The 18,270-nt window shown below is 45.5% G+C and overlaps 1 protein-coding gene across 1 annotated transcript in view; it reads right to left on the bottom strand.

Moving 5' to 3' along the window:
- Window positions 1-515: 515 nt before the first annotated feature.
- The window catches only part of LOC124593877 (probable G-protein coupled receptor 158), a 343,981-nt gene continuing 326,226 nt past the window's right edge, over window positions 516-18,270 (bottom strand). The window contains exons 11-13 of the mRNA XM_047132224.1: window positions 10,147-10,167; window positions 711-746; window positions 516-620 (exon numbers count right to left, since the gene is read on the bottom strand). Coding sequence (XP_046988180.1) covers window positions 516-620; window positions 711-746; window positions 10,147-10,167 — 162 coding nt within the window. The remainder of the gene's footprint in view (window positions 621-710; window positions 747-10,146; window positions 10,168-18,270) is intronic.

Raw genomic sequence — 18,270 nt, 5'->3', positions numbered from 1 at the left:
ACGTGTTAAAGTCTGTTACGCACATCCTAAGTGGAAGTTGTACATCGTGTTCTCCACCGTTTGACGTCTGAAGACTGATGTAAAAGCGAATCACCAAGTAGTGTTGGAGGGCTTCTAGTTGTCGTCGTGTGTGACACGGAGTCATTCGCTTGTTCGTATTCCGAAGTGGTTTGAGCAGTGATCCCGTTCCAAAGCAGGGCTGCCACCCGTAGGGGGGCTGATAAATAGGTACGCTACTGAAGATCGCTGAGTGGAATCGCTTTTATGTCAAATACGCACGAAGAATCTGGAAACGACACGGGAGATCGTGACGGAGACACTGTAGCCCCTGGTGACAGCCGAGTACACCCGGGAGCACTGCAGGAACAGTGATAGAGGGCAACGTCGGATGACCTCTGCCTCGCGGCAGCGCGCAGACCTTCTTCGCAGGTGGCCCCCCTCGCGGGGCCGGTGGTCCCCCCGCCTCGTCAGAACCACTCGCGGCGCGGTGGCCTCCGGGGCGAGGGGCTGAATCCTCAGGGCCGGAGGTCGCGGTCGAGCTCTGCGTAGACGGCGCTGGGTCCCTCGTTGCTGCAGACCGAGTCCTCGGGCGTACGCGACACCTCCGTCTCGGTGGCGTCCTGGCGCGCCGGCATCCAGCGCGGCTGCCGCGAAGACGACGACGCCTGGCCGGCCGCCGCCCCCGAGGAGGCGTCGCCCGCCGCGGCCGCCTGCTGCTGCTGGCTCTGCTGGCGGTGGTGCAGGGCCTGCGCACACAGAGGCCGGTCCGCTCTCCCAGAGACAAATCAGGAAAGGTCACACGTCTGCAACGCGACGACTCTGCCCAGGGCAGCCGTGAGTAGGGACGGGTACGTGTGTGGCCGCGCAAGGCCCCAAGCAAGGAGCGACACAAAAAACGGCTCTGAGCACTATGGGACTTAACATCTGAGGTCATCAGTCCCCTAGAACTTAGAACTACTTAAACCTAACTATCCTAAGGACATCACACACAACCGTGCCCGAGGCAGGATTCGAACCTGTGAAACGGAACGTGTTGTACCGTTCCAATGTTTTATTAAATTGCTAGCACGCAGTAATTATTAGCAAGAGTTTCTTCTCTTGCAGGTAATACCTCAGCTGGTGTCCAAAAGGAGAGAATGGACTAAACAGTGTTATTTATGGAATTTTTGTTGTTGTGTACCACGTTTCCCATTTTCCGTTCCTTTGTGCGGCCTAGACGGTATATAAATGAGTGAGTGTGTGAACTAGCAGAAAGCTTTAGGCACTGAATGAATGGTCGTTCTGGGGTAGGGTACTACCAACCCCGCAAGAGTGAACAAGTTTAGCAGAGACCAAGTTTGCAGGTCAGGGCAAAGATGACACGCAGGCGCGCGAATTGGCTCTGTCAGGTTGGCGCGCCACCCCCACCACGTTTGTAAGCGGAACGGCTGGGCGAATTCGGTTGGAGGAGCACTTATTCCTGAGTGAAACGTTGTTGTGATGCCTCGTGTAAGGAGGAGAAATGCGTACCATCACGTTTCCGACTTTGATAAAGGTCGGATTGTAGCCTATCGCGAATGCGGTTTATCGTATCGCGACATTGCTGCTCACGTTGGTCGAGATACAATGAATATGGAATCGGTGGGTTCAGGAGGGTAATACGGAACGCCGTGGTGGATCCAACGGCCTCGTATCACTAGCAGTCGAGATGATAGGCATCTTATATGCATGGCGGTAACGGATCGTGCAGCCACGTCTCGATCCCTAAGTCAACAGATGGGGACGTTTGAGAGACAACAACCATCTGTACGAACAGTTCGCCGACGTTTGCAGCAGCATGGACTATCAGCTCGGAGACCATGACTGCGGTTACCCTTGACGCTGCATCACAGTCAGGAGCGCTTCCGATGGTGTACTCAACGACGAACCTGGGTGCACGAATGGCAAAACATTCTCCAGATCTCTCAACAATTGAAAACGTCTGGTCAATGGTGGCCGAGTAACTGGCTCGTCACAATACGCCAGTCACTACTCTTGATGAACAGTGGTATCGTGTTGAAGCTGCATGGGCAGCTGTACCTGTACACGCCATCCAAGCTGTGTTTGACGCAATGCCCAAGCGTATCAAGGCCGTATTTACGGCCAGAGGTGGTTGTTCTGGGTACTGATTTCTCAGGATCTATGCATTCAAATTGCGTGAAAATGTAATTACATGTCAGTTCTAGTATAATATATTTTTCCAATGTATACCCGTTTATCATCTGCATTTCTTCTTGGTGTAGCAATTTTAATTGCCAGTAGTGTATCTTGTCACTCTAATCTAGGTGAAGTGGCAACGTACAGCTTTTCGTCATCAGACTTACTTAAATTACAGACTTACTTAAATTACGAACTTTTTGTTTCGGAATTTCTTTGATTTCAGTGTTTTTTCTTACTTTGCAAAGCATACGCATTAACAGAAACGTTGCATCACCCCGATATGTTGTGCAGGCGTGTTGGTATTGTGACTTGCTGTTCCAATTGGAACGTTTGTAAACATATATACAGTTACTGTGACCGCTACCTACGGATAGAGCGCCGCACTCGAATGGATTGCAGCATTTTGGTTGAAAGTAATGCACCAGTAGGGACGCACTAAAAATGTCAGTAGATTAACATCCAACATGCCACAAAGGAAATTTGCTACCAATGATAGGGTCCGTTTATCGCGTTACGCACAGAAGGTTTGTCAGACAAGGAAGTTGCTCCATGTTACTAACGAAGTCGAAGTGACGTGATGGGGACATGCAATCGTTTGCATCTATCAGGTAGTGTTGAGGACTTGCACAGCACGGGCCGTCCACGTTCTACAAGTGCACAGATTGACCGATATCGACGATTTTCCTAAGGGACAGTAGACTGAATGCTTCGGGAGTGAAATTGTCGTTCGAAGAAGCTACAGGACGGTACGTGTCTCATCAAATTATTAGACGATTGCACCACGTGAATCTCTATTTCCGACGACCACGGTGAGCACCTCATCGCACATCACAACACCATGGACTCCGTTAGAGATGGACGAGAAATCATGCAGAATGAACGCTCCAGGACCGGCGTTGGGCGTTGTTTTACGAAAGAAACTCGGATCTGTTTGAACCCTGATTATCGCAGACAACGTGTTTGGAGACCGTCACGTATAATCGAACGCCTCCGACACTGATACCACATGTGCAACAAGGTGCTGTTGGAGTGATGCTCTCGAATGGCGTTACATGGGGCTACCGAACACCTCTCGTGGCTGTTGAAAGCAATTCAGTGTCGTATGGTACAGGGATGAGATTGTGCAACTAATCAACCAATAGTGGAACAGTATCGTCAAAATACTGGTGACAGTTTCACCTTCATGGATGATAACCTCCTTGCTCATGGAGCTGTTCTCGCAAGCATGTGCCTTCAGTACGCTAGGATTACCGAACTGGATTGGACTGCCGTTACCCGGACATGAACCCAGTCTAACGTGTGTGGAATGGATTGAAGCGAACTTTTTTTTGGACGTGGACAACAACCGCATAATCTGTGTGACTTATGCAGAACCGCTATTGAAGTGTGGGCAGTTTAGGGCAAGACCGGCTTGATGATCTCTTGGCTGGTACACTATGATCTCGTGGTTGGTACGCTACGACGAATTCAAGCCTGCATCCGAACAAAGGGACCTTCTACCACGTACTAAGAAAAAGCCCCATGGGGAACAGACGATTTTGTCGTTAAACAAATATTTGCTATTTTGGTTTGGTGACCTGGACACACTAACAGTGAATATATACACATGTCTCAGAGTCTGTTTTTGTTTTATCTGCCATGAATTTCGAAATAAAAGTGTGGTTCAAAACTTGATGTGTGTAGAATCCAAGCACAGATTCGAACTGTAGAAAAGATCACGAACCAAACGATCGGAAACACGAACGCAAACACTGTTTAATTTCATAAATACACTGCTAGACAAAAGTTTGGAATACTATCGTAAAATTTAGTCTACGATCTAGAGGCCTCATTCACCTAGGCCTTCATGCATTTATCCAATTAGAGTCCATATACTGGACGGCGTTTACTACTGGCATCCTTTGTGCCCTTTCCCAGTCATGTAAACATACTGCTGCCGCAGCGGCACGCCACAAGCAGTCCAGTATCAACGACAGCTTCATTCAGTTTGTGTTCATCACTGCGGTAAATGCCACCCAGAGGCACACAGCACTTTGACATAATCAGGATAGTGGTTTTACTTTCAGCAGATGCTACACACCTAGATGTTGGTGATCGGTTACATGTCAGCCAAAGTAGTGTGTGCGGAGAAAGTACAGAGAGAGACGGGAAATATGAACGATAGACCTCGCAGTGGGTCGTCCTCGTATGACAACACCAGTGCAATATCGTTTCCTTCAACTGTCGGTTCGCAGGCGCCTAACATTAACTTCCAGAAATATAGCAAACAGGGATTCCTATCTCAGACCAAACAGTGCGTAGAAAATTGCTTCAGGATGGTTTTTATTCCAGAATGCCAATGAGAAGTATTGCACTGAAACAACGGAACCGATGCAGTCGAAGGACCTAGGCTCTTGCAATCAAAATTAGACCATTGCAGAATGGAGTAATGGCATGTTTGCTGACGAGACCAGGGTTGGTTTTCGACCAGACACTAGGCATGTTACGGTTTGGAGAAGCGCTAGATGACACCAGGAAAGCCGATACGTTCAGGAAGTCCATCCGTTTGCAGGTTGATGTGCATTGTTCTGGGAGGAAATATTGATATGACGGCGGGCCCCTCTAGTTCCCATCTACGGCAAATTCAGTAGTCCAAGATACCTCCAACGGGTCTTACAAACGATTGTAAGGCCTTATAGACGTGAAGTCGGCGACAACCACATCCTAGTCGATGACAATGCAAGATCGCACCGTACTCTGGCAGTGTCTCAGTATTTTCAAAGACGCAACATCAGCAGAATGCATCGGTAAGCACAGTCCCTGGACATAAATACAAATAAGGGTGCATGAGACCTGTTGAATGTGGCCTTTGCACAGTGACTCAATCCACCTGACAATCTTCAGGACCTCACTGAGTCGCCATTGAGGAATGGGACTTCATACCTCAAGGTAAACATGATGATCTCCTTCAGAAAGTGCCTCCTAAAGTGAAAGAACTGACCCGTGTACGAGGAGGACATACTCACCACTAAAGACTGACAATTATTATCATGAGCTAAATATGTACACTCAGGACAGAGCCTACTTTGTTTCGTAATGTTTTTTTGCAGCTAACCAGAATCATTCTTGTTTTCATAAGGAATTATGTTTTGTTTCCTAATAAGGTATTACACAAACCTCAATTGGTGTACTACAAGAAGTCATGGTAGAAAACTCTATGGTATTCCAAACTTTTGTTGAGCTATATAGTTAATGAGCTACTAAATTTGATAGGCATATTTCCCGTACAAATGTAATTTCCCTGCGGTTCTGAACCGAACAATGCATTCCTAAAGAGAACGACCGCAGGATGGGAAAGTCTGCGCAATTTTGATATTTCTGAATTTCAGTACAGTAAAGTAGTGCCAAGATGGCGTCTTCTTTGAAAAGGAAATCAGTGGCCTTTGAATTCAAACTTACTTCACCAGCACGCTATTGCAAGAAGCCATTATCCGTGGGGTCTTGCACTGGAACCAACGAAGAATGACCATCTCTAAAGCCAGCGAGTCTCTCCGCCCGCTGTACCTGAAACATTGTAGGTGGGACAGCACTGTCTCTCTAGTCACGTTGGGTGAAAGGAACTTATTTTTTGCCGGTATAGTCACTCCACAGTGTCCCCACGGAGGAAATAAAACCAAGGGACACGCTATCCCCCGATCACTGTGACGCAGTACATCTCGGAAACGGCCACTATTGCGCCGACGGCTGTAACGGCACACTCTCGCATCAGATTCTGCAAGCAGCCGACCGCCGGCTTACTGATGTTTTTGTGGTAAGCAACGCGTTAATTCACCCGCATCATTTATCTCGTCACTAACACTCCCATGGCTCGGTATCTGCTTATTTATTTCCTTCGAACTTGTTCACTCTCTCGATGCATCTAATTTTTCCTAATAACTGGAATGAACTAGCAATTTGTCTTCCTTGTTTGTGTTATGTATGTTTTTCCTAGGAAATTGCACGGTTGTGGCAATAATAGTCCAAAATTGTGGATTCGTATTGTGAATGCTTTCTTAGCAGTTCCCATGGATCTGCGGTCAATATACGGATTTTGAATTCAATTACAGCACCTCTGTTACTCTTCTGTAGCCAATCCTCCTGTCCCTAAAAACTAGCCCCCACTGAAACACCGACTGTAGATTGCGAGCTCCGATTCTGTATGGTCAAGGAGACAGGCAATTTTTGCAGGTAAACCATCATTTTTTTGTAAACGTGCAGGAAGGAGTTGCAAATAGGCTTGTAATCATCTATAGAAATCAACTACCATACTTAATTGTAATTTAAGTTGCCCTATGTAGTATAGGTACTCCTGGGGAGCGAGCCGGACAGGCTGTCTGACAGCCATTCTCCTAGTTCCCTGTGCACTGTGCTTCATGTGTTAGTGAACAGAGATAGAAATTGTACTTAATGGTCAACACGCTTCGCAATCCGTCAGAGGGAGTGACTACACAACCTGACAATAGTGTCAGAACAGGGTGGGGGATGTCGAATCACTGTAAACAGTACCTACTGTAAATTACCCAGGAGTAACCACGTGAAGCGTCCTCATAAACCAAGTTGTTCGAAAAGTAAATGTTAGGCTGAGATTCATTGTCAGAATATTTAGATCGTCTCGTTCATTCGCGAAAGAAAGGCACGAAAAACATTTGTTGGATAGATTCTTGATGACTGTCAGTAAGTGACACTTACCGGTGTGGATTAATAGGAAAGACGTAGAAAATACAAACGAGAGCGGCGAAATTCTTCCCGGGATCCTTTAATCGGAGCGAAAGCGTTACTACAGAGATACTCAACAGACTAAAGTGGCAGACGCTACAATAGAGTATTTGTGTCGTTTAACTTTGAAATTCCGAGAGTGAACTTTCTGAGGAGTGTCGGACAACATATTACTCCCTCCGACATACGTCTCGCGGAATGACCGCAACGAGAAAATGAGAGAAACAACACGCGATGCGGATAGAGGGAGACAAAGAGATGAACAAGAGTGCAGTGTGAAGCTTCAAATGGATGTAGGCTGCAGTAGTTATTCGGCGATTAACAGGTTTCTACAGCCTATGGTAGCTGCATCAAATCAGAATTTGGTCTGAAGACTAAACCACGATGGCGCCATTTGCCGAAGGAACAGAGAGGAGGGCAAAATATAGTGGTAAGGTAGGCGGACCTTCGAACGTCAGAACCCGTGTAAGTCCTTAAAGGTTATAGTGAACGCTACAGATTGTTTATGTATTTCTGAATTTATCCCCACTTGCGTTCAAGTTACAATTAAATTGTTATAACATACTGCATACTAATGTCACTATGTGACATAACATTAACACTAAAAAATTGAGTTCGTCATTTCGTCCACGATAAAAATTCTCAAAAGTACAATTTATTTAAATGTATTTTTCCCTTGTAACATTTCCAGCCACTTCCACAACTATAAATCACTTGAAAGGCCATAAACGAAGAATTTTCAAGTCATTTTCATCGTTGTAAAGTTGTGTCACATACGAATCTGTAAGTCTGTGTAGACGAGAAGTATTTTTCATTATGAAAACCGAAGCATTTCGTGCAACGAATCCATTTCTCTCCGCATTTGTTTCGCCAAATAAAAAAAGTAACGCAATGTAGAAATATTAAATAAAAACAGTTTCTTAACGACAGTTCGAAATATTGTCTCCGGGACCAAAATAGGAACTGCACGGAGGACGGAACACAAATAAGAGCTCAGACTAGGAATTGCAGGCTGTTAATTTACTCACACTAACTCACTTCAGCATAAAAAATTAAATCCTCTCGTACACGAAAGCTACACGTGCTGCATACAAAAGATTCTCTCAGCAAAACAATAAACTGAGGTCTCTCATGAATACTCAGCTAAACATTTGTTACCGACTGTGGAAACTGAAAATTTCTAAGTGAGGAAATTAGCAGCAGGGACGATATTAAGGGCCCTTACCTTACATTCCGCCGCATCGCGTAAGGTGGCTTGTGGAGAATAAACATAGATGGAGCAGAAATCTAAAGATAAGCAGAGCTTGGATATGCACCGTTGTGGAAATACGGCCGTAACACGACAGTCAAAAACGCGGCAGTTTGTTCGGTAATGGATTATATGTTTATATGTCTATTAGTGAAGTTCCGACTCGGTAAGCTGCCACTGTGTTACGCTTCGGTTGGTGCGCTGCACTGGACTGGCAGCCGTGTATGCTGAACTGCACCCAATTAATCAAGACCAGATGTATGAACAAGCCAGCCGACATTCACATTGCCTACAGAGCAACGGTTTGCACTGCCGTGGGTGCTAGTATGTGATACGTTGAACGTTAGCTAAGTATGAACCTAGCAGTGGTCAACACTTTTGGGGCTGTGGATCATCGCTTGAGAGAAATGAGCATGTTCTTAGTCAAAAAGACCGATACAGGTTGGTGAAGAACGGTGAGGATTTATGGATTTGATCAAGAGGCTCACTACTGCATATAAAACCTGCCGTATCCCACGGTGAAAAGAGATTCCACGCGGCAGAACAGTGTCCTTTGCTTTGCTGGGTTGCCAGCTTTGCAGGAGTTAGGTGATGAGACGAAGTTCGGCTAAAGCCGTAGTTCCGGGCTGGCCTAAAGAGGGCGACATTTTTACCGCCTTTCTTTACTTCACCTGTCAGGTGGGAGTAGAGTGTCGCTCTGTGTCATTCCGTCCGCCGAGAAGTTATTCCAATCTACTTCGTGTGGTTATACTCAAATGAAACTGATTTGCATATCCGCATATTGTACATCTTACGCAATTAGGTGTTTGTTGCAAGCCTCCCTCGTTGAGACGAAATTTTAATGGTGAGCAACGTATTTTCACCCACACTGAATTGCAGGCATGGGGTACAAATTTAGTTCGAAGGAAAAGATTTAGCTTATACGAGGGCTGCTCGGAAAGTAAGGTCCGATTGCGCGTGAAACAGAAACCACGGTGAAAATCAAAAATGTTTTATTTGCAGCAGTTTGCTACATCTTCCAGCTACTTCCCTACATAGTCGCCGCTCCGACTTAGACATTTGTCGTAGCGTGGTAACAACTTTCCAATATCATCGGCACGGAAAGGAGCCGGCAACGCTTTCCGCCACTTATCTACGCTGGTATGCAGTTCGTTATCTGTGCCAAAATGTTGTCGTCATGGCCAGCGGTTCATCTGAGCATAGATGAACATTGGAGGGAGCCACGTCTGGGCTGTACGTTGCGCGATCAAATACTTTGCAGGGACGTTCTCATCGCCTCTACAGTGTGCGGCCGAGAATTGTCATGTAGAAAGAAATGCATGACAGGTACGTTATGTGGGCTGCATCAAATCAGGCAAAACCTCTCAATGAGTTCACGTACTTGGCGGGAGACACTACATATCTCGGTATCTTTATGTGCTCACTGTGCGCTCAGAACTGAAACGAGCGACGTGCCGCAATCGATGGACATGCTACAGAAATGCCCAACACATTTGTGCAACGCTTAATTGGATTTTCACTGTCGTTTCCAGTTCGCGACCTATCGGACGTTACTTTGCGAACAGCCCTGATATTAATGACAATAGCTTGCTATTAGTAAGAACACGTTTCATAATCTTCTGACGTCTAGTGTTAGGATATCCTTCGTCTGACTAACTTTCTTTTCTGTTTTGTGATTACGTTGGGGACGGGGGGGGGGGAGGGGGAAATCAGTAAGATTTTTCGTCTACTTATGTCTGATAGTCTACAATATCATTTGTCAAAGGTAGCATTTTACCTCCTGCAACTCATTTGATAGTGAAAGAAAAGAACCACATACAAGAAACTGATAGAACGTATATCGTGTAGTGCAAACACCCATTACGTGTAAAGAGAGATGCTGAGAGAGAGACAGAGAGACAGAGGGACACAGAGAGACACAAGGAGAGAGAGACAGAGAGAGACAGAGAGACAGAGAGTTTTCTGAGTGGTGCGGTCGTCCTTACCTTCTCGCGACTTCCCTTCTTCTGCGGCGTCCAGCAGCGGCGGCGGGGGCAGCGGCGGCAGCAGAAACAGACAGCAAGAAGACGCATCGTTAGTCAGCGGCGGCTGGCGACGCGGCGCGAGTGGCTACCCTACCCAGCGTGGGTGCGGTGCTACGTACGCGTGTCGCATGCAGGTGCAACGAGTAGACGACACAGGGTGCGCAACGACACGACACCAAAACTCTCTCTCCACAAGCGAATTCCACCACCTGCTTCTCGAGATTACCTGGTACACCACTCGGCCGGCTCTCCAGCTAAGCAAGCCATGAAAAACTGCACCAAATGTAATTAATATAGAGCTGTACCGGCAGTCGATCCAGGAACCTTGTCTCTTAAGGGGTGAGCTACCCAAGGGCGCCTTCACAGCCTCCTATTTCCGCCGGTAACTATCACCTACCGTCCCAGTTCCACAGGAGTTCCTCTGCCATAGCCTGAGGCATCAGCACGGTTGGGAAAGAGGATATTGCCGAGAACTGGCATAGCCACGGTCTACAGGATTGCTTCCGGAATGAATCTTTCACTCTGCAGCAGAGTGTGTGTGTTTTTAGACTTCGCAGCAGATTAAAACTGTGTGTTCGACCAGGACGCAAACGCAAAAGCTTGCGTTACGGGACGGTTGTTCCAAAACTGCTCCGTAACCTGATTAATAGCCCACTATTCAAATTACACTACCAAATCAATTCAAATCACTAGCGAAGCATGGGTCTGTGCAAGTAGCCGAAACAAATACCAATGATTGTAAGTTTAATAAGTACTCCTTCGTTTCATTGCTATGCAGTGGTGAAGCTGATTTTGCCGGCCGACTGAGGACCTGACCGCTGCAGGGGTAGAATAGCAAATAGGTAGTAAAACTGTTCTTTCGCTAAAAGACGGAGTAACTGGCACTTGTGCACTGGGCGGCGGTGACTCTCTGGGACAAAAATTGTGCCCTGGTGTAGGGTAATGTGGCGTGATTTATGGTGACCTCTCTTTAGAGGTTTCAGTGTGAATGGTACCATGTCACTGCACTTAACCTTGGGTTCTGACCGTTGATTAATGTACAGTGTAAAAACCCTGAAATGCTGAGGAATATGATAACGATGCTCTGTACACTTTAATTCAGCTCCAAATGTATGAAACATCTCCAGTCATTAATTAGCTAGATTCACCGATAAGTAGGCTGATATAACATGGTTTCTGAAAAATTGTAAGACATGGGTCTGGTAAAATTTTGTTCACATCGCATCAAATTTTACATTACGCTTTCAGCACTTCACGTGACAAATAGCCATTGTACGTACTCTTAGGCTTCCCTTACAAAGTCTGATATGTTTTACAAATTTGTATAACAGCTATACAGATGATTTTGATAGTCTTTGAGCTTAATATAAGTTTGTGTTTAGATCAAAATGAGTGGTTGATGCTGCCATAATTGAACGATGAGTCGATGTGCGTTTTGACAGACTTCTGTTCCATAACTGACAGATGAAGGAATTAATTATAATTGTCTTGAAAAAAGAACTGATAAGAGCAGTGTCCGCGAAAGTCTACGTTTGGTGTTCCCATCGTGGTCCAGCAAGCAATTTTAATCTGATATGTAGTTAAAATGACACTGTTTCAGAGACGATGAGTGAAAATTTGTATCAAGGCCAGGAATCGAACCGGAGTGTCCTAATTATTAGGCAGGTGAGTTAGCCACTTTTTTTTCCTACTTAGCCACCGTGGCACAGAGGTTAACAGCACTGCACGGATTACGCTGGTATGCCTCGCTCCTCGATCCAGCCGTTACCTTACAACGAACAGTTTTGCTCTTTACGTAATATTCACTGCGACGGTCTTCTGTTATTATGTAAAACATTGTATCTGTTGGGATTCTAACCCACACAAGAGAGTATGAGTGCGAGAATCTTCTTGTGCGAAGAACCGGGTGGTTAAAATTGAAGTGCAGGTCCAGAATGAGACTTTCACTCTGCAGCGGAGTGTGCGCTGATGTGAAACTTCCTGGCAGATTAAAACTGTGTGCCCGACCGAGACTCGAACTCGGGACCTTTGCCTTTCGCGGGCAAGTGCTCTACCATCTGAGCTACCGAAGCACGACTCACGCCCGGTACTCACAGCTTTGGAAGGTAGGAGACGAGATACTGGCAGAAGTAAAACTGTCAGTACCGGGCGTGAGTCGTGCTTCGGTAGCTCAGATGGTAGAGCACTTGCCCGCGAAAGGCAAAGGTCCCGAGTTCGAGTCTCGGTCGGGCACACAGTTTTAATCTGCCAGGAAGTTTCAAAGTGCAGGTCCATTGTCAGTTGAAATTATCATATGGCAGCGAAACTTGGTAGATATACTAATGCGGTAATGCGGAATCGATTTATGCTGGAAACTATTAGTGCCAACTTTGGTCACCACTTCCAAATCTCGTCTAGCTCTCCAATGCTCATATCGAACAAATTGTGCAAGAGGCGATTAATAACAAAATCAACATTATGTCTTTCTCACTTGCTTGATCTTATCTGCCTATGTCCAATTCCTAATCCATTAAATATGGAAACATTTTTATACGTTATATGTGAATTGAAGGTGGAGAGAAGAAGAAAGGAAAGTTACAGTGGTGTTACAGTGTCTGATTGTCATGAGTGGGCTCCCTGTACACGACATCTTCGTTTGGCTCAAATGGCTCTAAGCACTATGGGACATAATATCTGAGGTCATCAGTCCCATAGCCTTAGAACTACTTAAACCTAACTAACGTAAGGACATCACACACATCCATGTCCGAGGCAGGATTCGAACCTCCGACCGTAGCAGTCACGCGGTTCCGGACTGAGGCGCCTAGAGCCGCTCGGTCACAGCGGCCGGCCAACAATTAAATAAAGCATTTGGTGTCGAAATGGTTAGGAATACATCCTAGGACATAGTATCCTTTTTAGGGACTATTTAATTCTTCAGAAATATAATATTACTCTGACATACCTGTCGAAAATGACTGGAAGAACAAGGTCAAAAACTTCGAAGTGTTTCCGCGACGTTCATATATCGCAAATATTAACTCGATTGGACACGAATAGATGAACCACGTCTTTGGTAGCTTTCCCTTTCTGAACCTTCCACCACGCACAACCGTTGGAAGCACTGCAACCAGAATGGCTCCAAATACCTGCGGAGATTTATCAGCACCTGACTAAGACATACCCAGACAGTTGGCTGCTATGTGTGATGTTGCATTATGGGTACGAGGAAGTGTTCTTTATAACACACATTAGTGATTCATGCGAAGTTTTCTTCCAATTGAGAAACGCGGATGCTCTCTAGGTGGTGATGCTGGAATAAAAGAGTTGTGTGTGTGGACGGGGGGGGGGGGGGGGGGGGGGGAAGGGGGGGGGGAGTTATAAGCACCCGTCTCACTCGCAAACAGTAATTTATTTAACGCGTTTAAATTTTCGCATTTCCAAATTGTTCAACTATCTTTTGGAGTATACAGTATCGTGAGAACCAAGAGTTTCGAAAATGGAAAGAAATTCTGAAAAAAAGGAAAACTTTCGTTTAACAGAGGATACTTCTCAGTTGGATTCTTCTGAATTTGGAGCCTGACTCGCTATAGAAAACATTCCAACCAAAAGAGGCCACTATTCACAGATCACACTTGCTACTGACAACAAATCTGACAAGATTTATAAATCCACAGGAGGAACCGACAAGTCACAGTAACTTGAAGGAAGACAAGATAAAAGGAGAAATTTGCTCGAGTAGTAAAAAATGAAGTAAAGACTGTCATTCCTGAATGTAGGTGGAAACAACACAAAGATACGGCATCCCCCCTTTATACAGGGTTATTCACAAGTATCCCTGAGATTTCAGAAGATGAGTGCGTGAAAACTAGGGCACACACACACACACACACACACACACACACACACACACACAAAACGCATATGTATGGATAGAGCGTCTCTCCAGTATTCGATTTGTTATATCCACCATGGTGTAGTTGCACTGTTGGCAAGCGGGGTGCACTCAGCAAAATTGACTGAGAAGTAGCGGCTCCGGTTTCGTAAACTGACATACGGCCGGGAGAGTGGTGTGCTGACCAAATGCCCCTCCATCTTTGCATCCAGTGACGCCTGTAGGCTGAGGATGACACGGCGCCCGGTCGGTACCGTACGGCCTTTCAAGGCTTGTTCGGACGGAGTCTAGGGCCATGGTGTAGTTGCAGAGTATTCCACTAGGAGGCAGGCGCATCAGAACATGAAGATAGATCATCCAGTCCGCATTGACGCATCAAATTACTTAGCGCCTGCAGGTAGCCAACGCGGTATAAAGATTTTCAGAGCACTATGCTGTCGATGCACCTTGGCAGCTGCAACAACGGCTTCCATCGGCTGCACGAGGTCTTTTACCTGTATTTGCTGCATCACAAATGGTACTCATATTGAGCAATTATAACGTTATTTAAAAATTTGGGGAGATGTTCCATTCACGGATATGTGTCTGTTTTCCTTACGTCTTGTAATTTTTGTGCTGTGATCTTTTCAAATCCCGGAGGTACTTGTGAATAGCCCTGTATGTTCCAATTGCTGTTGCTTTCACACCTCTGTTCAAATGGTTCAAATGGCTCTGAGCACTATGGGACTTAACATCGGAGGTCATCAGTTCCCTAGAACTTAGAACTACTTAAACCTAACTAACCTAAGGACATCACACACATCTATGCCCGAGGGAGGATTCGAACCTGCGACCGTAGCAGTCGCGCGGTTCCGGACTGAAGCGCCTAGAACCGCTCGGCCACCGCGACCGGCTTACATCTCTGTTCTCAGTCTTAGAGCTAAGTGAAATACTCGTCAGCACACTCGCAGATTTTAGACGGTATAACTTATGAAGCTCTCGAAGTTTTGAAAGTTTGTTGCCCTTCAAGTTATTCAAACAATGGCACGACACAGGTACTTCCCCAGTTTTTTACAAAAATGCTTTTCAGACGACATATTTATCCGAAATGCTATTTCATGGAAGTTCCGCCCATGGGATGTATTAAGCACTGTACCAATCAACTAATATATAAACATTAATAAAATATTAACGATAAAATAGTTTTATTGTTTCTAAAATCTTAAGCTTCTTTGTCTTGTTGAAATTAAGGTTTTAGGGAAGTTACTTTTGGAGTGGGGGTAGTAGAAAACTACGCCTGTCCCATGCTCCCCCCTCCCCCCCACTACCCCTAAAACTGAACCCTAACTCCAAGGCTGCTTCTCCCCACAGATTTGAAGATATCACTGCTTGTTGTAGATTCATTGAAAATTCCACAGCCACTCTCAAAGAATACACTTTCGGGAGGATTATCAATACAGGGAGAAACCAATGGCAAAGCTAAAACTTTGTTCCGTGACATGTTCGGTTACCTCATTTAAAAGAGTGCACTGCAGATGGAAGGTATCTGGATTAGAGTACCGGTGAACTTAGCTCTAATGATCAAAACATTATCAGCCAACTCCCAGGTATTTTTTGAAGACACTATTACACCACAAGAGTTGATATGGGTGGTTTTCTGGACTCACAGACCCAGGTCATACATCCAAATGATACGGTTTAATGTGGAACTTGACCCACGATGTAATTCAATTTTGGTTTTCCGGAAGAACAAAAAATGCTAGAAGCAGAATAGCTTTTACGTTTTGGCATTTGATGCAGCATTAGCTTACTTTGTTTTGTTTCGCAAAAGATGAATACAGTGAAGAGAAATGTTGTTAGTTGCACTTTTGTAAACGGAGAATTTGACACGAGAAACACATCACAATAGTCCTACGGCCATTTTCGACACAGAGTCATCTAATCTATTCCTAAAGTTAGTTCTGACTACACCTCTTCATCCTCCGTTGCCATTAAACTACTTTAAACTTCTGGTAGCTAAGAGATGTCCTGGTTCCACTACGCCAATGAACTATACGTAGCTAGGACCGTTGCCAAGTGGAAACCAACCAAAATTGCATGAGGCAAAGTCAAAGCTGAAGGCAAACTGCTCGAAAATCCTCAACTCTTCTGAATGCAAGCAGTCAGTATCAAACTATTGATCTCGTTTGTTTAAGTACTGTCACGATGATTTGCGAAAGATATTTCTAGAAATCACTGCATCTTAAGAGTGTAGCATTTTAGAGTAATAATATGAACTTTAAGTTATTCACGGAGAGCTGCATCAAACCAGTGTCTGGACTGAAGACCACAACAACAACAACAACAACAACAACAACAAGTTATTCTTGACAGATTAGGGCTCTCGAAATGTAACGAATGCAGAAAATGGAAACAACAACTAGGCTGAACACGTGGAAGCTCGCTATTAAGTGCGCCATCGTCTACAAAAATTAGATTTTAATCCATGACCAGATATTTATTTACCCAATTTCCGTCATCCTTTACGATGCTACTGATGTAGCGAGAGGTGTCATTTGTAAAATTATTGACCAAAATTATTGACCCCTGCTTTTTGCATAACAATAGACAGTGACCCATGCACTTCTCTGTAAAACACCTCAGGGCATGGTGGCCTTGAAGAACGAAGTGAGAAGCAGGTTTAGCGAGCTACAACTAGCCTTCATTAATTTCCAAAAATGGCACATACTAGTCTAGAAGACTAGAAACACATGACGGAAAACAATCGTAACCCTAAGGAGAAATTGTGCGATATAAACGAAAGTTGGTAGGCGTGTTTCTACATCTGAGAGATCATGTCTACTCAGATTTCGCACCAATCGCTTAAGAGTAGCGCTAGCAGCGCCACTATGAGGATGCAAATCAGATTTGCTTTAAATAGCTTCTGCAACGTTCGTGAGTGTTAACTATCTTTGAGATTGGACGTGGTGAGTTGATGTTAGTCGAGAACCCATTTGAAGATGGCATTATCAACACCTCTACGAGGTCGTGTAATAGGGCTACGACAAGCTGGATATTCCTTCTGCGATAATGCAGAAACACTCGGCAGGAATGTAGTCACTGAACATGACTGCTGTCAGCGGTGGTCACGAGAAAGTATGGTCGCAAGAAGACTGGGTTCTGGACTGCCACGTGGCACTATCGAGAGGGAAGACCATTGTGTTCGGCGAACTGTTACACATCGTTTAATTCAAGGACAGCTCCGAGCCAGACGTCCTGCAGAGTACATTCCACTGACCACAAACCACCGCCAATTGCACCCTCAGTGGCATCAAGCAAGAGCTCGCTGAAGGGCAGGGTGGAGGTCTGTTGTGTTTTCTGATGACAGCTGGTCTTGCCTCGGTACCAGTAATGGCCGTGTCTTGGTTAGAAGCAGACCAGTTGAGTGCCTACAAGCAACCTGTCTGCGAGCTAGGCACACTGAGCATGCACCTGGAGTTATGGTCTAGAGTGTGATATCGTATGACAACAGGAGCGCTCTCGTTATTATCCGACACACATGATTGCAGATTTGTTCGTCAGTCTGGTGATTCGACCTGTTGTGCTACTACAGGGCTGTTACAAATGATTGGAGCGATTTCATAAATTCACTGTAGCTCCATTCATTGGCATATGGTCACGACGCACTACAGATACGTAGAAAAACTCATAAAGTTTTGTTCGGCTGAAGCCGCACTCCAGGTTTCTGCCGCCAGAGCGTTCGAGAGCGCAGTGAGACAAAATGGCGACAGGAGCCGAGAAAGCGTATGTCGTGCTTGAAATGCACTCACATCAGTCAGTCATAACAGTGCAACGACACTTCAGGACGTAGTTCAACAAAGATCCTCCAACTGCTAACTCCATTCGGCGATGGTATGCGCAGTTTAAAGCTTCTGGATGCCTCTGTAAGGGGAAATCAACGGGTCGGCCTGCAGTGAGCGAAGAAACGGTTGAACGCGTGCGGGCAAGTTTCACGCGTAGCCCGCGGAAGTCGACAAATAAAGCAAGCAGGGAGCTAAACGTACCACAGCCGACGGTTTGGAAAATCTTACGGAAAAGGCTAAAGCAGAAGCCTTACCGTTTACAATTGCTACAAGCCCTGACACCCGATGACAAAGTCAATCACTTTGAATTTTCGGCGTGGTTGCAACAGCTCATGGAAGACGATGCGTTCAGTGCGAAACTTGTTTTCAGTGATGAAGCAACATTTTTTC

This window comes from Schistocerca americana, chromosome 2, assembly GCF_021461395.2.
Source record: "Schistocerca americana isolate TAMUIC-IGC-003095 chromosome 2, iqSchAmer2.1, whole genome shotgun sequence".
NCBI lineage: Eukaryota > Metazoa > Arthropoda > Insecta > Orthoptera > Acrididae > Schistocerca > Schistocerca americana.
Note: the sequence above shows the minus strand (reverse complement) of the source record. Positions and strands in the feature narration are given on the sequence as shown.